Raw genomic sequence first — 19833 nt, 5'->3', positions numbered from 1 at the left:
GTGTGTTCTGCCAGGCCAAAAAGGACCAATTTCAGCATGAACTCACTTCACCTCACTGAGCATGCTCCATGGTTACGCAAACTAACACCCCATCAATGTATTCCCTGAGCCGAGACCAATCCAAACTATAATGCAATAGATCCTTTCGCTCTGTCACCCCCACCTCATATTGTCTAGGGTGGAACTCTACTAGTGTCACTACTAGGGTTGACCCCAATTAGTCGACATTGTCTTTTGTTTGGAGCCCTCCACGCAAATGTAGGCATATAAAATTGCCCATTTGGGGATCTGATAGTATTTCTGATTGGCTTAACGCACCACCACTAATGACCTGTAGAGATTCTCAAAGTAATGTTTTCACCTCAAAATAGCAGACGGTTCTCTGTCAACCAATATTATTTATTTTTGTTGGGGACAGCCCTAGTCACTACACAAGTACATAGAATCTACTGTGCTATCCTACTGCATCTCCAGCCGGCCTCGGAGCCTGATTCCTCCAGGTTTCTTCCTAGGCATCGCTTGCTGTTTGGGGTTTTAGGCTGCGTTTCTGTATAGCACTTTGTGACAGCAGCGGATGTAAGGGCTTTATAAATACATGTTATTGATTGACTACAGTGACACCACCAATACAGAGGGAGAGAATTATGTTCATTGAAGAGGGACGTCTTTGAAAAGTCCAGGTAGTCCGTTTTCATCCGTTTGGTGCCTAATATATAGTGCATTCGGAAAGTATTCAGACCCAACTTGTCATATTATAGCATATTCTAAATGGTTTGTTTCCCCCCCCCCCCTTTCAATCTATACACAATACCCCATTTCACAGTAAGGTCCACACAAATACAATTTCATTTACACAAGTATTCAGTGATTACAGCCTTGAGTCTTCTTGGGTATGAAGCTACAAGCTTGGCACACCTGTATTTGTGGAGTTTCTCCCATTCTTCTCTGCAGATCCTCTCAAGCTCTGTCAGGTTGGGTGGGCAGCGTCGCTGCACAGCTATTTTCAGGTCTCTCTAGAGATGTTCGATCGGGTTCAAGTGCAGGCTCTGGCTAGGCCACTCAAGGACATTGCGAGACTTGTCCCGAAGCCAATCTTGCGTTGTCTTGGCTGTGTGCTTAGAGTCGTTGTCCTGTTGGAAGGTGAACCTTTGCCCCAGTCTGAGGTCCTGAGCGCTCTGGAGCAGGTTGTCATCAAGGATCTCTGTACTTTGCTCCATTCATCTTTCCCTCGATCCTGACTATTCTCCCTGTCCCTGCCATGTTTCCTCCAGACATGACGGTTGGCACTGTGAAGTAGTGATGTGCGACATAAGCCTAGCTTCTTGAAACGGGTCACATACAGGTTGTGTTCGATATATTGTTCTAGTGTTAACTATGAAGTTGTTAATGTTCTTAGCTTTAGCCTTTGAAAATAGACAAAAAGATCCTGGGGATGAGCATGTGCATCTTCAATATGTACCACTGTTCCACTTTAGTGCATTTAACTATACGTCACAAGTAAAAGCCTTGGGTAGTGAGTTGACAATTCCAAGTCTGGAAGGTTAAAACCACCCTCAGACTTAAAATAAAGGAACATTTTACATCTTCCTAACGAATTTCTATAAATACCTGTTATGACCGATAATACGTTTTTAAAGAATGCCTTCGGTGGGATAATTGGTATTACCGAAAATGTGCCATTCTAAGAGAGGCTTATGGGAAGATCATTCCATTTAACTAGATCTGCTTTCATATTGTTGAGAAATGAAATAGTGTAATATATACATACCTCAAAAAAATAAAGGGAACACTTAAACAACACAATGTAACTCCAAGTCAGTCACACTTCTGTGAAATCAAACTGTCCACTTAGGAAGCAACACTGATTGACAATAAATTTCACATGCTGTTGTGCAAATGGAATAGACAACAGGTGGAAATTATAGGCAATTAGCAAGACACCCCCAATAAAGGAGTGGTTCTGCAGGTGGGGACCACAGACCACTTCTCAGTTCCTATGCTTCCTGGCTGATGTTTGTCACTTTTGAATGCTGGCGGTGCTTTCACTCTAGTGGTAGCATGAGACGGAGTCTACAACCCACACAAGTGGCTCAGGTAGTGCAGCTAATCCAGGATGGCACATCAATGCGAGCTGTGGCAAGAAGGTTTGCTGTGTCTGTCAGCGTAGTGTCCAGAGCATGGAGGCGCTACCAGGAGACAGGCCAGTACATCCGGAGACGTGGAGGAGGCCGTAGGAGGGCAACAACCCAGCAGCAGGACCGCTACCTCCGCCTTTGTGCAAGGAGGAGCACTGCCAGAGCCCTGCAAAATGACCTCCAGCAGGCCACAAATGTGCATGTGTCTGCTCAAACGGTCAGAAACAGACTCCATGAGGGTGGTATGAGGGCCCGACGTCCACAGGTGGGGGTTGTGCTTACAGCCCAACACCGTGCAGGATGTTTGGCATTTGCCAGAGAACACCAAGATTGGCAAATTTGCCACTGGCGCCCTGTGCTCTTCACAGATGAGACCATCAGGAGACCATCCGCCACCTCATCAGGAGCATGCCCAGGCGTTGTAGGGAGGTCATACAGGCACGTGGAGGCCACACACACACACTACTGAGCCTCATTGACATTACATCAAAGTTGGATCAGCCTGTAGTGTGGTTTTCCACTTTAAGTTTGAGTGTGACTCCAAATCCAGACCTCCATGGGTTGATAAATTGGATTTCCATTGATTATTTGTGTGATTTTGTTGTCAGCACATTCAACTATGTAAAGAAAAAAGTATTTAATAAGATTATTTCATTCATATCTAGGATGTGTTATTTTTAGTGTTCCCTTTATTTTTTGAGCAGTGTATATACATACACTTAAGCATCCTAAGTATTTTATTTTTTTGTGGTCCACTTAAAAAAGGACTAATTATTTTTCTTATTGCCATTTCGTTTTTTTCCATGTTAATTTTATATCCTGTGATTTGAGTATTCTGAAAATATTTTTAAGCAAGGGCATTGAACTTTCAATACTGGTCAGGTATAAATCAGAAGAACTCCAAATAACTTACGTTTATTAATTTTACCAATACCCATTTTGGGTCCTGCCTAATTCTTTCTGCAAGCGGTTCAATTGCCAGTGCAAACAGGAGGGGGGAGTGGACATCCCTGTCTTGTGCCCCTTTCTAAATCAATTTCATAATCAGATAATGTATTGTTTGTGCTTTAGGACATTAATACAATAGTTTTATTATTCAAATTGATTATTTCAGCTGGTAAGTAGAAAGTTTAACAGAAAAGGCCATTCAAGACGGTCGAAAGTCTTTTCTGCATCAATAGCCATTATTGATCAATCGTATTTTTGGGGGGCGTATTGTATTAAACCGAAACATGTGTATTTAAGGGTCTCTTTTTTAATAAACCCTGTTTGCTATGTATCAAGTCTGGCGAGACTTTTGCCATTCCATTACTTAAACTTTGCTATCATTTTGTCACAATTTATTGAACTTATGGGCCTCTAATCATAAAGGGTCTCCAGATTTTCCTGGTTTTAATATAACTGAACTGTTTTATACATGGAACTACTGAATTGAGTGATGTGTGTTGTCATGTTTAAAACAGGGGTCTACTTTGTCCCAAAATACTTTATAGAATTTTAATGGTAAAGCCATCAAATTGTATTTCATGCCAATAATGCAATCTGCGAGGGGGGGGGAGCGAGAGAGAAGAAAAACAAATGATAAAGGACACCGTTGCCCTAGATCCCACAAGAACTATACCTACCTCGGCCTAAACAGTAACCCCACAGGTAACTTCCACAAGGCTGTGAACGACGTAAACGACAAGGCAAGAAGAGCCTTCTACCCATGCCATCAACAGGAACATAAAAAGCAACATCCCAAATAGGATCTGGCCCCCCAAAAAACTTCAATCAGTTATAGAACCCATTGCCATCCACTGTAGTGAGGTCTGGGGCACACTCACAAACCAAGAAATCACATGAGACAAACACTAGGACTGTGGCAGTCTTGGAATTTGAGGTTAAGGTAATTGGCCAGAATAATGTACACGGGGGGGGTGTGTTACAATTCTGTTCGTACACTTGTTAACATGGATATGGTTCTTTATAAAAACCCATTTGAAACAAGCCACTACACTTAGTTATTATCCTGGTATTTCATTATTATTCAGGTTATTACATAAATATTAAATCAACAAATGTCAGGTTGGAGGGGGATCTGTCACATTTTTGTATTGACAACATTAACGGAGTCAAAATAAAGATATGCCTACCTTGTCGGTTGGCTTTTCTGCATATAAAAAAATAAAATACAGATCCTATTGACACAACCATTCAAACGAAGTCTGATGGGTTTCGTCCCACTTTTCCCAAATTTTCGCAAGGAGTACGCTGTAATGAGAGATATAATGTAGCCTAAGCTACTGAAAATAGGCCTTTTATAAAGATTTAAAAAATCATGACAGGAGCGTTTGATTCTTAAAAAGAGTCCAAACAGGCTACTTTAGGAAACTTTCTGGATGGACATATAGACCTAGAGAGAATCAGCTTACTCACACAAACCCATGTTAAAAGCATGCATCAAAGACATTTGCTTTTCTTTACATGTCAAAAACACCTAGGACTACCTTAACCTACTTTCAGAAAACCTATAAGATAATGAAATTGACAAGGAAATGATGAAGGGGACAGCTATGCTATAGTATGAAGATGAAATTGACAATGATTCAAATACACACACACGTCCATAGAAACATGGCCATAAGCCCATTTATCAGCGACGCCGATTAGAGGGGGAGTTTATTGGAAAGATTTTTCAAATACTGTGAGGAACTATTATAATTTGAATAGATGTATTAAAAATAATATACATTTTTATTTTTTTTATTCAAAAATGACTTTATTGACTTTGTGTGGTGAAGGGGGAAAAAATAATATTTGAAAAATGACTGAAGCCCAGCTGGGTACTTCCCTACATTTGTGAGAACCAGGCCAGGTACTTCCATGCGTACTCAGGCGCGTGTGTTCCGTCAACATTAAGAGGACAGAGAAACAAGACATGTCATTGCTCACATGGAGCGGGTAAATGGTATGAAATAAACCAAAACTTGTTGCATATTAAACGTCTAAATCATAACCGTCAATTACACGTTATTCAATTAAAGTCACAGCCATAACAAAAAACTGAGAACCTGCATGCAGAATTCTGCAAAAATACACAAAACCCCAAAGAATGCATGCAGAGCAGAATTAGGGCTATCTGCTAGTTATCAAAATACAAAAAAATAGCTGTTAAATTTTACATCCACCTAAAAGGAAGCAATGCCCACACATTCCACCAAAGTCCTCACCTACAGAGAGAGATGGATTAACTTAGAAGAGTCTCCTCAGCCAGCTGGTTCTGAGGCACTCTGTTCACAAATACAAATAGACCGCACAGAGCCCCAGGACAGCAACACAATTAAACCCAAACAAATGAGAAATCAAAAAAAGAATTCTGACACACTAGAAAGAATCAAACCCCCCCCCCCCCAAAAAAAAAAAATGGAGAAAATTGGAATGCTACCTGGACCTAAACAGAGAGTACAGTGGCAGAATACCTGACCACTGACTGACCCAGAATTATTGAATATGTACAGACTGTGCAAAGCCTTGCTATTGAGTCACCTGGCTCGAGAGAAGACAGGTTGTGCCTGCAAAATGATCTGCCCTTCCTAACATCCTGCCAAATGTATAACCACATTAGAGATACATATTTCCCACAGAGCCACAAAGAATTTGAAAACAAATCTAACATTGATAACACTTGAAATGTATATTTTTGAAAGCTTTAATGCAATATTAACTGTTAAGTTATTTGTTTTGTTGTTTTGTCTTCTCACTAATGTTTATTTCACTTGCTTTGGCAACACAAACATGTTTCCCATGCCAATAAAGCCCCTTTGAATAGAATTTTGAGAGCGAGAACTAGAGAAAGAAAGAGAGAGGAAGTAGGCTAAGCGAGTGAGCGAGCAAATGTAAGGGAAGAATGAAGAAGGGAAGAACAGAACTGACAGGAGAGATCAAGGAGGAAGCAGTCAGGCTATAAGCAAATTCGGTCTTGTGTACTGTGTGTTCTGTACCATTTTTCACTTAAGAGGGCCTGATGCTACGTACACGACTGTACATTAGTAATAGCTGCTCCCAGCAGTGGAGGCTGCTGAGAGGATGGATCATAATAATGTCAATGGCATGTTTGATACCATTCCATTGACTCCAATGCAGCCATTATGAGCCGTCCTCCCCTCAGCAGCCTCCACTGGCTCCCAGTCATGTCAATCGGAACTGAAGATTGAGTGGTTACACTCAGACTGAGAACACTGCGGCCATTGTGTGCAGGGCATTGTGGCCCCATACCAAATGACGTTACGAACCACGAGTAGAGATCGACCGATTATGATTTTTCAATGCCGATAATTGGAGGCCCAAAAAAAGCTGATACCGATTAAGTCGGCCGATTTCTTTTATTTTTAATAATGAAAATTACAACAATACTGAATGAACACTTATTTTAACTTAATATAATACATAAATCAAATCAATTTAGCCTCAAATAAATAATGAAACATCAATTTGGTTTAAATAATGCAAAAACAACATGTTGGAGTAGAAAGTAAAAGTTCAATATGTGTCATGTAAGAAAGCTAACGTTTAAGTTCCTTGCTCAGAACATATGAAAGCTGGGGGTTCGTTTTAACATGAATCTTCAATATTCCCAGGTAAGAAGTTTTAGGTTATTATAGGACTATTTCTCTCTATACCATTTGTATTTCATATACCTTTGACTATTGGATATTCTTATAGGCACTATAGTATTGCCAGTGTAACAGTATAGCTTCCCTCCCTCTCCTTGCCCCTACCTGGGCTCGAACCAGGAACACATCGACAACAGCCACCCTCGAAGCATCGTTACCCATCGCTCCACAAAAGCCGCGGCCCTTGCAGAGCAAGGGGAACTACTCCAAGTATCTGAGCGAGTGACGTTTGAAACGCTATTAGCGTGCACCCCGCTAACCATTTCACATTGGTTACACCAGCCTAATCTTGGGAGTTGATAGGCTTGAAGTCATAAACAGAGCTGTGCTTGAAGCATTGCGAAGAGCTACTGGCAAACGCACGAAAGTGCTGTTTGAATGAATGCTTGAGCCTGCTGCTGCCTACCACCGCTCAGTCAGACTGCGTTATCAAATCGACTTAATTATAACATAACACAGAAATAGGAGCCTTAAGTCATTAATATAGTCAAATCCGGAAACTATCATTTTGAAAACAAAACGTTTATTCTTTCAGTGAAATACGGAACCGTTCCGTATTTTTATCTTACGGGTGGCATCCCTAAGTCTAAATATTCCTGTTACATTGCACAACCTTCAATGTCATATAATTACGTAAAATTCTGGCAAATTAGTTCGCAATGAGCCAGGTGGCCCAAACTGTTGCATATACCCTGACTCTGCGTACAATGAACGCAAGAGAAGTGACACAATTTCCATAGTTTAATATTGCCTGCTAACATGAATTTCCTTTAATTAAATTTGCAGGTTTAAAAAAAATATACTTCTGTGTATTGATTAAGAAAGGCATTGATGTTTATGGTTAGGTACATTCGTGCAAAGATTGTGCTTTATTCGCAAATGCGCTTTTGTTAAATCATCCCCCGTTTAGCGAAGTAGGCTGTCTTTGGTAGGAAGAAAGTCTTCACAGTTCGCAACGAGCCAGGCGGCCCAAACTGCTGCATATACCCTTGCACAGAACGCAAGAGAAGTGACAATTTCCCTAGTTAAAATAAATTCATGTTAGCAGGCAATAATAACTAAATATGCAGGTTTAAAAATATATAGTTGTGTATTGATTTTAAGAAAGGCGCTTTTTTCGCAAATGCGCTTGTTAAATCACCCGTTTGGCAAAATAGGCTATGATTCAATGATAAATTAACAAGCACCGCATCGATTTATATGCAGTACAGGAGAAGCTAGATAAACTAGTAATATCAACAACCATGTGTAGTTAACTAGTGATTGTTAAGATTGATTCTTATAAAAAACATGGTGCTCATATGGCTCAGTTGGTAGAGCATGGTGTGTGCAACGCCAGGGTTGTGGGTTCGATTCCCACGGGGGGCCAGTATTAAAAATAAATAAATGCATGAAATGTATGCATTCACTACTGTAAGTTGCTCTGGATAAGAGCGTCTGCTAAATTACTAAAATGTAAATAAGATAAGTTTAATGCTAGCTAGCACCTTACCTTGGCTCCTTGCTGTACTCGCATAACAGGTAGTCAGCCTGCCACGCAGTCTCCTTGTGGAGTGCAATGTAATCGGCCATGATCGGTGTCCAAAAATGCCGATCACCGATTGTTATGAAAACTTGAAAAATCGTCCCTAATTAAAGTCGGCCATTCCGATTAGTCGGTCGACCTCTAACCACGAGTTAATAAAACCACTTACTGTGTGGGTTGCCCTGGCCTCTTTGGTGTGTGTGTACAATGCTGGAGAAGAGACCTTCATTTTGTCTCCAATCAATAATATGATTGATTAGGAAGTTTGTCGTTTTCACTTCCTGGGGCACAGGCTGTTGCCGGGGTTGCATTGGGTCTCAGTAGAGATCCTATAAAATTCTGTCTGAAACCTCATTGGAGATCTGTTGCTAGGCTACCAGTCAATATTAGACTTAGGAGGATTGACTGCTGGAACACCTCCAAGTCCAAGTGAAAAGAAAATTATACAGCACTATTCTATAGGAGTGGACAGCCCTCCCAACCACAGCAGGCTCACACTGAGAAAACAAAACCCTTTCAGTTCCAGAATCTCAGAAACGGGTGTCAACAATTTCAAACAAACAAACTGTGTATACTACACACTGAACGTGCCATCCTACTCGTGTGCACAACGCAATCACACCCTTTTTATGAAAGCAATTTCGATAAACTGGTCTTATCTAGGACATGGTTCATTAAACATGTCCTCTATCCATCCCGGATCTCAGCCTACTTCCCTCGTCCCTATCGTCTCCCTCTCTCTGGGTGGTGAAGAGAGCAGATGGTGTTACCGACACACCCAGGTGCGGGGCCTCAATGCCATAACCGGATACTGGCTGTGCGCCCTATTCCCTAGGACAATATGCAACAATAAAGAGTGCGTGTACACACCGGCAAAGCCGTCTGCTGACGGTGTGGGACACACCTTCTGACTCATGACTGAGTCACCCGACTACTCAGGTAAAACATTTTTTTTTTTTTTAAAAGAAGACGACCTCACCCTGCACCAGAACAAATAAACATACAGCACGCACACACACACACACTAGGGCTGTCCCCCACTAAATAAGATCTTAGTCAACAAAGAGAGTCGTCTGTTCTTTCAACCAATCGATTGTCTACATTTAAATAAAACTTGTATTTTTCCATATATTGAGCATGTCTGATGCTTTAAGCACACGATTAAATAATTAAGACAAAGTAGAGGGAGTACGAACAGCAATTGATTTGATTGTGCAGGGCTCAGAATTGCTGCGCTGTGTTAAAAATAAAAAACAGTGAGTGACTGACTAGAACCCGTTGTTTCCCTCCTCCCTGCTGCAGCGACCACCATAGGACAGCAAAGTGTTCATCCCACCGTCCGTGTTGCTGAAACTGCAACCATTTGACTGAAAAGTTCTGTACCAAAATCATTAATTAGTTTAGGAAAAACATTCCCTCAACCCTTGCTCGCTTCACGTGATACATATGTATCACATGCACGTGACCAAAGGACGAGTCGCACAGGACTAGTATTACTAGAGAATGTTGGTCATGTAATTATTACTCCAGAATGTCTGTTATTCCAGAGGACAATTCAGATGGGATTTTTTTTTTGGGGGGGGGGGGGGGGGTTTCTCCAAACTGCCCCCTGTAATTCTAATTTTTGTTCAAAAAATTGACAGTTATGACAGACGCCTGGAGGTTTTTAATTCTAGGAATGAATATACATTATTTTAACATGTTGAGGTGATAGGGCCACACTGATAACTTGAGCTTGGTTACCAAGTTTCTAAACCATCTTTGGTTTAGTGTCGCCATAATATTTGAATTGAGGAAGTGTGATCATAATCATTAGGATATTTTGGCAATCTTCAGTGAACTAAACAATGCAATTGAGATGTGTTTTAAGGCTATGGATGAGAAAGTTACCTTATCATTTAGAAACATTTAGGCCAGTTGTATTTTGCTTTAATATCTATTAACATTAAGGGTTGATAAAGTTGATATGAATGTCCTGCATGTAATCTAAGTTAATGTGCAGCACTTTGGTTTGATAAATTGAACTAGTTATTGTTTTCTTGCGCAAACCGTAAGCAACACCTGTCAAACGCAAGCATTTCTCTCAACACAGGGATGTCGATTTGCACGGGACTAGTATTTTGAGGACCTTGGAGTTGGCCCCCCCCCAAAAAAAGTAGGTTATTCTGGCTGGAATAGTTACTCTCCTGCCATGTCAAAATTACTGACGGGCCTCTCGAGTGGCACAGTGGTCTAAGGCATTGCAGTGTTAGCTATGCCACTAGAGATCCTGATTCGAGTCCAGGCTCTGTCGCAGCCGGACGCGACCCGGAAGTCCCACTGGGCGGCGCACAATTGGCCCAGCATCGTCTAGGTTAGGCTGGCAGGGATGTCCTTGTCCCATCGCGCTCTAGCGACTCCTGTGGTGGGCCGGGCGCATGCATGCTGGCACGGTCGCCAGGTGTACAGTGTTTCCTCTGACACATTGATGTGGCTGGCTTCCGGGTTAAGCGGGCATTTTGTCAAGAATCAGTGTGGCTTGGATGGACAGCTCTCGACCTTTGCCTCTCCCGAGTCCGTAAGGGAGTTGCACCAATGGGACAATTCGATACCACGAAATTGGGGAGAAAGAAAATTACTAACTGCCAGATTCGGACAGGACTAAAATTACAGATGTGGTGTTTTGCGCTCATAATTACATTACCCAACCTCCCCCAGTAAAACTAATCCCATCCGAAGAGGGCACAATAGGGCCTGGTTTATCATCAAAGATCTCTGTACTTTGTGCCGTTCATCTTCCCTTGACCCTGACTAGTCTCCCAGTCCCTGAAGAACATCCCTACAGCATAATGCAGCCACCACCATGCTTCACGCTTGGCATTCTGGCCAAAGAGTTCAATCTTGGTTTCATCAGACCAGAGAATCTTGTTTCTCATGGTCTGAGAGTCCTTTAGGTGCCTCTTGGCAAACTCCATGCAGGCTGTCATGCACCTTTTTACTGAGGAGCGGCTTCGGTCTGCAGAGATGTTTGTCCTTCTGGAAGGTTCTCCCATCTCCACAGAGGAACTCTGGAGCTCTGTCAGAGTGACCATCGGGTTCTTGGTCACCTCCCTGACCAAGGTCCTTCTCCCCTGATTGTGCAGTTTGGCGGGGAAGCAAGCTCTAGGAAGAGTCTTGGTGGTTCCAAACTTCTTCCATTTAAGAATGGAGGCCACTGTGTTCTTGGGGAACTTCAATACTGCAGACATTCTCCTCACTTTTGTTAGACAATAAGGCAAGGGCTGTTTCATCTCATTCTATTGCTGCCTCCGCCGCATTGATCTCAACACTAATATGAAGTTAACCATGTTATTATGCATATAGCAACATGGTCTAGGAAAAGGCACCAATTCAACAGCGCACTGATGCGTTTCAGAATCGTGGACAGCGACCACGATTCTGGACAAAGCACACCAATTCCACATTTATTTTATAACAAAATAATATATTTTTTTTAGTGTTGCACCATTGTTCTTATGTAAAATATATAATTTCAGTAGCACGTTTTAGACTGATCCCCATGGCCTCCAATGGATCAGTCCACTCAGACAGGTGTCTTGTATAGAGGTGGGACGATTAAGTTTTCATAACAAAATCGGTAATCGGCATTTTTTGGACGCTGATTATATTGCAATCCACGAGGAGACAGAGTGGCAGGCTGACCACCTGTTAAGCGAGTAGCATCAAAAGGACCTTGTGGCTGCAAGGAGCCATGGTAAATTGCTAGCTAGCATTATACTTAGCTTATAAAAAATCTTCACATAATATCTAGTTAACTACACATGGTTGATGATATTACTAGGTTAACTAGCTTGTCCTGCGTTGCATATAATCAATGCAGTGCCTGTTAATCATTGAATCACAGCCTACTTCAACTTCGTAAAACGGGTGATGATTTAACAAAAGCGCATTCGTGAAAAAAAGCACAATCGTTGCACCAATGTACCTAACCATAAACGCCTTTCTTAAAATCAATACAAGTAAAAAAATGTGAACCTGCATATTTAGTTAAAATAAATTCACGTTAGCAGGCAATATTAACTAGGGAAATTGTGTCACTTCTCTTGCGTTCAGTGGCAGCAGAGTTTGGGTATATGCAGCAGTTTGGGCAGCCTGTCTTGTTGCGAACTGTGTGAAGATAATTTCTTCCAAACAAAGACCGTAATTCATTTGCCAGAATTTTACATAATTATGACATAACATTGAAGGTTGTGCAATGTAACAGCAATATTTAGACTTGGGGTTGCCACCCGTTCGATAAAATACGAAACAGTGCCGTATTTCACTGAAAGAATAAACATTTTGTTTTCGAAATGATAGTTTCCAGATTTGACCATATTAATGACCTAAGGCTCGTATTTATTATATTAGAATTGAGTCTGATTTGATAGAGCAGTCTGACTGAGCAGTGGTAGGCAGCAGCAGGCTCGTAAGCATTCATTCAAACAGTACTTTAGTGCGTTCGCCGGCAGCACGTAGCAATGCTTGATGCACTTAACTTCAAGCCTATCAACTCCCGAGATTAGGCTGGCAATACTAAAGTGCCTATAAGAACATCCAATAGTCAAAAGGTATATGAAATACAAAATGGTAGAGAGAGAAATAGTCACTGCGTCATAATTCCTATAATAACTACAAACTAAATTCTTAACTGGGTATATTGAAGACTCGTTAAAGGAACCACCAGCTTTCAAATATTTTCATGTTCTGAGCAAGGAACTTAAACGTTAGCTTTTTTACATGCCACATTTATTTCACTTATTTTCTTCAACACTTTTTTCATTATTTAAACCAAATTGAACAAGTTTCATTATTTGAGACAATATAATAGATTTTTATTTAAAGTAATAAAATAAAAGTTAATTCAGTATTGTTGTAATTGCCATTACTACAAATATTTAAAATAAAAAATATATAAAGACAAAAAAATTAAAAAGGAATATTAAAATTGGCTTTTTTGGTCCTCCAATAATTGGTATCGGCGTTGAAAAATCATAAAATCGGTCGACCTCTAGAGATGCCATTAAATTACTAGAGAGTATTCCAATTCTTAATTCTATGGTCATCTTTATCATATCTGCATCTAAATAAATGTACAAGTTTCCCCACATGTCTCTGTTAATCCAAACACAGGGCAGTGAAACACAGCAAGATTAACCATGTTATTTAAACGAGGCCAGGGCTCCCTGAAGAACAGAACAATATCACATGCCCAGTGGATACTTGGGGCAGGCAGTGGCATGGAGGCCACAGGGTGAGGAAGGTCCCCATTGCGCTGATCTGAGGTCTGTGTCTTTTTGCCCTGTGTGGTTACAAATAATACTTATGGGGGGTGGGTTTATCTTGGATCTGCTATTAGGAGCAGCTTCTACCATGAGGGTGTCAGTCAGTTTGGCAATTATGGGCCAAAACTGACATGGAACTTCGGATTACCAGTGGATGGGTGGCATAGTGGGGCAGAACCTGGCATAATTTTGAGCTGGAAAACAATTTGACATTGGAGACAGAAAGCACTGACCATTTGAAAACGTACATGGTTTGAAGCACTCGAATCAGGCACAGAGCTAGGCTATACTAAGCCTTGGGCCAAATTAAAAGTAGCATGGCCTCATCTGGCTTGATAGTGGAAATTAGGCTTGTCAATCAACAAGGACTACAAAACCCACCACCTATTTTTATTTTTATTTTATTTCACCTTTATTTAACCAGGTAGGCAAGTTGAGAACAAGTTCTCATTTACAATGTATGTGGTGCTGTCTCAAGGTTCTCCTCTCCTGACCAATGGAAGCCCACGTTGGTAGATGGGACACCAGTGTTTTCACTGTTGATGCTGCTGCCACCTTCATACTTAACGAGATCTGTTACAGAATTTGCAATGCAAAGAGGAGCCGTCTGTCCCGCAAACGAGTCCAAACTTTTGTCGTCTTCAGTGATTATGCTCCTCACTCATGTGGCAGGTAGCCTAGTGGTTAGAGCTTTGGGCCAATAACCAGAAGGTTGCTAGATCGAATCCCCGAGCTGACAAGGGAAAAATATGTCCTTTTGCCCCTGAACAACCCACTGTTCCTAGGCTGTCATTGTAAATAAAAATGTTCTTAGCTGACTTGCCTAGTTAAATTATTTTTTACAAATGTGCAGTTTAGCCTTAGAATGCCAGAATGTGTCACATTACTGGAGCCATGAATCAGATTGTGATGTTCCGTTCAATACTGCCCTCCTGAAAATGTCCTACTCTATCTACATAGCTACACTGTAGAAGTAAATTTGGACAGAAAACAAACACCTCTGATAGCTTCTCATTGAGCAGCCATGTGAATCCAGGCAGCCCACCCAAAGCCACAGTTATAACTTAAGAGTCAATCTAAGTAACATAATGAAAAAATAATAATAATCCGTCGGTTTAAGCTAGTATTTTGCATGGGCTGCGTCTCAATCCAATGCATCCGCCTATGTCGGACTTCCGCATCGGTGGTGGAAGGTGGTCGAGCTACGTCGGTGTTTGTCAGACCATGAGACATCCCGAAAATTGGTCTTCTCACAATAACGGTCTGTAGCATAAATGTTTTTTGTTTTTTTTAATACCCAGAAGGGTCCTAAAAGTCCAAATCAAATAGCTAAATTATCTATGGTATGACCATCTTAAAACAATTCCACAGGTGCCTGGGTGAAACACCACTTTGCCAGTTCAACACATAAGCATAATACATTCAAATGTCCTTACTTTCATAATGAATTCATAATCACATCATACTGAAATGTAAAAGTAGTAGCAATCAGACAGGTTTCTCAGCCCTAGCTACAGTATTACCTGCTGTATGTAGACTTCTCTGTATGATAATAGTTTCCTGTTTAACTTGACTCTCAGACATCCCCCCCAAGGAGGCCTATTATTTGGAGGACCACTTATTCTAGTCAATGCCATTATGGTGGGCAATTTGGGCTTAAGTGGCACTCGGTGTGAGTCACTCTATTCTGTCTTTCTCCCTGTGTCTTTGGACATTGCATCTTTCCTCTGACTCATTCGTTTGTTGCTTTGATTTGCTGTCATGATGCAGGAAATAAATCTGTATTCACTTTTATTACACCCCCCCACCAAAAAACTGCATAAACAAAGCCACAAACAAAAAAATCCAGCTTGAACATCTCACATGCGAAGGCACAGGGAAGCTGTGCGTGTTAGTATAGGACTCCACCTGGGACCGAGAGCTGTCGACGAGAGAAAAGACTGGAGAGGGGGAGGGGATGTCATAGGGGACAAAGGGTGGAAGAGAGGAGAGTGTTGAGACTAGAGGTTTCATGGGGATCAATTCATTGAGATGGATAAATGGAGGACCAAAGGAATGGCTTAGAGGAACCAGTGAACAGAAAACCATTTCCTATGGGGCAGACAGGTAGAGGAGACATCATAACCTACACATTTTCAATCATTCAATGTAATGAACAGTAAAAGCTGTCCCCACCTTGCTTTCCAACCTAGGGCATATAAGCCACGGAGCGAGCTGAAGGTGGAAAGACAGTCAACAACGTCACAGACAGCTGCTCCTCCACCATCACCTCCGCCCCCTGGTCTCTTTACTTACCGTGTCCTGAGGGAGTGCCAGGCGGCGTCCACGTCGGCATACAGGTTCTTTTCCGAGGGTTTCCCCGAGCTGGCCCCGTAGCCAGAGTAGTCGTAGGAGAAGACGTTGCAGTTGATGCGTGAGCCCAGGCCGATGTAGAAGCTGCTCATCTGGCCCAGGTCCACGGCGTTGCCGTGCGAGAAGAGGAGCGTGAAGCGGGCACTGGGCGAGCAGCGCACAAACATACAGGCGATGCGGTTGCCACGCGAAGTGCGCGTCATGAAGCACTCGATGGCGTCCTTCTCACGCGCCGAGTACTGCCAGTCTGCGCGCTCAGACAGGTGCAGGGTCCAGCGGCTGCCGCTCTCGTCACACAAGAGGGTGTAGGTGGGCTCCGGGGGCAGGAAGGCCAGCTTGGAGGTGATCTTGCTGGGGCATGGAGGGCAGCAGAATAGGCAGCACAGCTCACTCAGGGACAGGTGGTTCATCCTCAAACCCTGCTGGGGCAAGGGGGGGGGATCATTACCATTTACTGCTCATCATTCACTATTGCTAAAAAAGTATCATTGACGTGGCACATTAAATAGCAAACACTTGCATGATCTCCCCAAGACGGAGAACAAATGGGAGGGTGTAAGGTGCATGCATGTTTACATGTGGTTAGGTTAATTGTACACCTCATGTCTCTTATCCAGCCCAGTGCACAAGCACACCCCAGTTATTGATGGCCATTTTGAAAGTATGCTCAGACACACAGCTGTGACTCACAGCTGAGTCTCGACCACTGATGTATTACTCACTCCACAAACAGACCAACAACCGACCATGAGTCACACATGTTAAAGCGTATCACCAGATTTCACCTCTGCTTAAAAACTAACAGAAACCCTGTATCTAAAACACGTTGAGGCTAAACATGTATTTTGGGTTCGGCGAACCCTGGGAAGAGTCGACCGCGAGTGTTTAGGCTACTAGGCTGGTGTGCAGGGATTCTTAAAGCTCTCTATCCACCCTGTCTTGTTAAGTTGGAAATAACATGAACTCGCCTCGGCTTGCCCTCAACAAAGCTGCTTTTACAACAAAGCTGCTTTTACATACATGCCTTCCTTGGCCCTGGGATCATTCGACAGTACTGATGAGCATTTCTTCTGTCTGCCTCAAAGTTTCTCGCTACGCTGAGTACATAGAGTAGCTTTTCCAATGCCTCCTCGGTCCCAGGCTTGCTTTCAGAAATAACTTTTAGTTGGTTTGATAAGAGCCTGTTGGTCAGCTTCTTTGTGATGATCTGTCTGCACTGCCTTATTCAATGATGTCCTATCAAAATGTCCCTCTGGTGAAATGGCTAGGTGTTTTCAATGTATTCTGTGAACCACACATGCTTTAAGAAAATATATTGGTGTCATATGTATGTTTCTCAATCTCCAGTCCTGACTGGTCCATTTAGTCAGTCCTCAAGTGCTCATTTTAATGTATGCCATTCCCTCCCACTATACCGTGTTGCCTAATCACTTTATCCCTACCTCAATTACCTCGTTCCACTGCACATCGACTGTACTGGTACCCTGTGTATACAGCCAAGTTGCCATTACTGTGTATTTATTCCTTGTTTTTAATTTTCTATTATTTACTTTGCATTGCTCGGAATGGGCAATAAGTAAGCATGTCACTGTTAATCTAAACCTGCTGTTAAAGCACGTGACAAATACAATTTTATGGTGTGTGTGCGTGTGTGTTTTAATATCCAGGTTATGGGTCAGAAATGGGTGGGGGGGGTGTCAGAAATGTGGAGAGGGGGGGGGGGGGGCAGTCTAGTTCACACACAGGCTTCCATAATCCATTTTCGTTAAAGATGGGGCTGGGGACAGGAATTATGCTCAGATGTTACGATATGTAGTTATGACGATTCTGAAACCACTTCTTTACAGTAAGTTGAGCACTGTCCAACATGAAAATAACCACTTGTCTTGGATGACAAGCTTGGCGGTGACCCCTCCGATAAAAGCAATTCAGATTCTAGGGGACCACAAAAATATCATAGTCGACGAGAGTTTGTTTTAGAGACTAACGTTACAGTACCCAAAAGGCCTGGCTACAACGTTAGCTGGCCTAACGTTACTCTATACATTTAACTAGTTAGCTATTCACGTTAACAGTGGCACATTTATTTCTGAATCCCTGTCGTGTTTGCCAGAATTGCGTCGCATCGATTAGCGAAAACAAATCGTAGGTCTCATTTAAGTGAACAGTCACGCAGTGCTCAGCAAAGAAAAGGTAGCTAGCAGCTAATTTACATTAGTTAGCAAGCTAACAAACACCGACAATAATGTTAAGCTTTGAAAAACTGGCAAACGGCGAAGAGGATCACACACATACCTGGTTATTGGTAACGTCACGGGTTGTAGTTAACGTCTGAACAAGGCAGCTGATGAAAAACAGCTAACTGGAAACAAGTACAGGTAGCTAGTTAACCAGGCAGGTTGACTTGAATGTCCATTCGTTCCCCTTCGTCCACTCTCTTATAGGTAGCGTTAAATAGCTATGTATCTTCTTGACACTTGTACGACTACCCAAACCAAGCTCTGACTACTTACCACTCAAGCTTGTCAACAAGTAGTCCTGATAATGACTTAACTGCATCCACAAGACTTGCGTAAGCAAATATGCTATATAAGTGTTGACTGTCACCAGTTTCAATTCTTCTCGCTAGCCCACTGTCGCTAGATGTCTTCCGTTCAAGCCAAGGGAACATATCGAAACCGCAGTGGCGAGGTGATGATTGGATTGGTTTATAAGAAAGCCAATTACAAACTACAATGTGCTAACAGAGACCAATCAGATTGCTCAAGGCGGTGTTTTGCAGCGTTGAAAACGACTGACTCACTGGTCGTATTCGATTATGCAGAGCCGCGGGGCACCGGACATAGTCCGTCACGTCATCAGACGAAAGCGCGGAGGGAGGCGCGCCCTTTTCAATTCGAACAGTGATCTGCGCCGCTCGATCATTTTGTCAACAAGGCAGCATTTTTTCTCTCGATAAAATAAATGTTAGATTTTCTAACTATTTTTCATTGGCAATGCAAATAAAGCGTTTATCAAAAGCAATCCCTTTTGCATGGGAAAACACAATCGTAGTAATTACTACACGTGCTTAATTACGTCACTTTAGTTTTGAGACGACTTTGCTGTGGCTTTGAAGCGGGCACCTGGCTCACGCACGGGAGGCAGCCATTCCAAACCGAATGCAATCAACCTACAACCGATAGAAAGCACGCCTAAACGGGCGCCCGGTGTGATGAATCGAACCTCATCACTGGGAACTAATGCCGCCTTCAAAACAACTGGGAACTCGGACATCTCTGACTTCAGTAGCCTACTTTGAAGACAACGGGGAACTCTGAAAAAACTAGCTCCGACTGGGAAAATCGTTTTGAACGGTCAACCCAGAATTCCAAGTCGGAGACTTGGCCATCTTTCTATAGCTCCGACTTTCCGACCTGAAGATCACTGACGTCATGATTTGACCTAGTTTTTGTCTGTGTTCCCAGTTGTCTTGAAAGCACCATTAGAGCTTCAATTTTGAATGGCATACTTATTTACATTTTATGTGGACTGGGGATGAGGAAAATGCGTTATCTGAAAGGGAAAGTGTCAATACAATATTTCAATTAGAACAATAACATATTCGCATGTGGATATTTGCAATAAACTACATTTCCAAAAGTGTGTGGACACCTACTCGTGGAACATCTCATTCCAAAATCATGGGCATTAATATGGAATTGGTCCCCCCTTTGCTGCTTATAACAGCATCCACTCTTCTGGGAAGGCATTCCAGTAGATGTTGGAACAACGCTACAGGGCCTTGCCTCCATTCAGCCACAAGAGCATTGGTGAAGTTGGGCGATTAGGCCTGTCTCGCAGTTGGCGTTCCAATTCATCCC

The 19833-nt window shown here is 42.3% G+C and overlaps 1 protein-coding gene across 7 annotated transcripts in view; it reads right to left on the bottom strand.

The window, feature by feature from the left end:
- The window catches only part of abhd17b (abhydrolase domain containing 17B, depalmitoylase), a 23618-nt gene extending 3785 nt beyond the window's left edge, over positions 1-19833 (bottom strand). Inside the window, exons 1-3 of one of the 7 annotated variants that reach the window (XM_029762364.1) lie at positions 19629-19833; positions 18266-18332; positions 15914-16389 (exon numbers count right to left, since the gene is read on the bottom strand). In XM_029762364.1, the coding sequence (XP_029618224.1) occupies positions 15914-16380 (467 nt within the window). In that variant the 5' untranslated portion in view covers positions 16381-16389; positions 18266-18332; positions 19629-19833. Of the gene's footprint in view, positions 1-15913; positions 16393-18265; positions 18799-19628 lie in introns of those variants that run through there. The other 6 variants (XM_029762363.1, XM_029762362.1, XM_029762361.1 and 3 more) reach the window with 6 other exon arrangements.

The sequence above is a fragment of the Salmo trutta genome, chromosome 9 (genome assembly GCF_901001165.1).
Source record: "Salmo trutta chromosome 9, fSalTru1.1, whole genome shotgun sequence".
In the NCBI taxonomy this organism is placed as follows: domain Eukaryota; kingdom Metazoa; phylum Chordata; class Actinopteri; order Salmoniformes; family Salmonidae; genus Salmo; species Salmo trutta.
The sequence above is the reverse complement of the archived record's forward strand: the minus strand, read 5'-3'. Positions and strand labels throughout refer to the sequence as shown.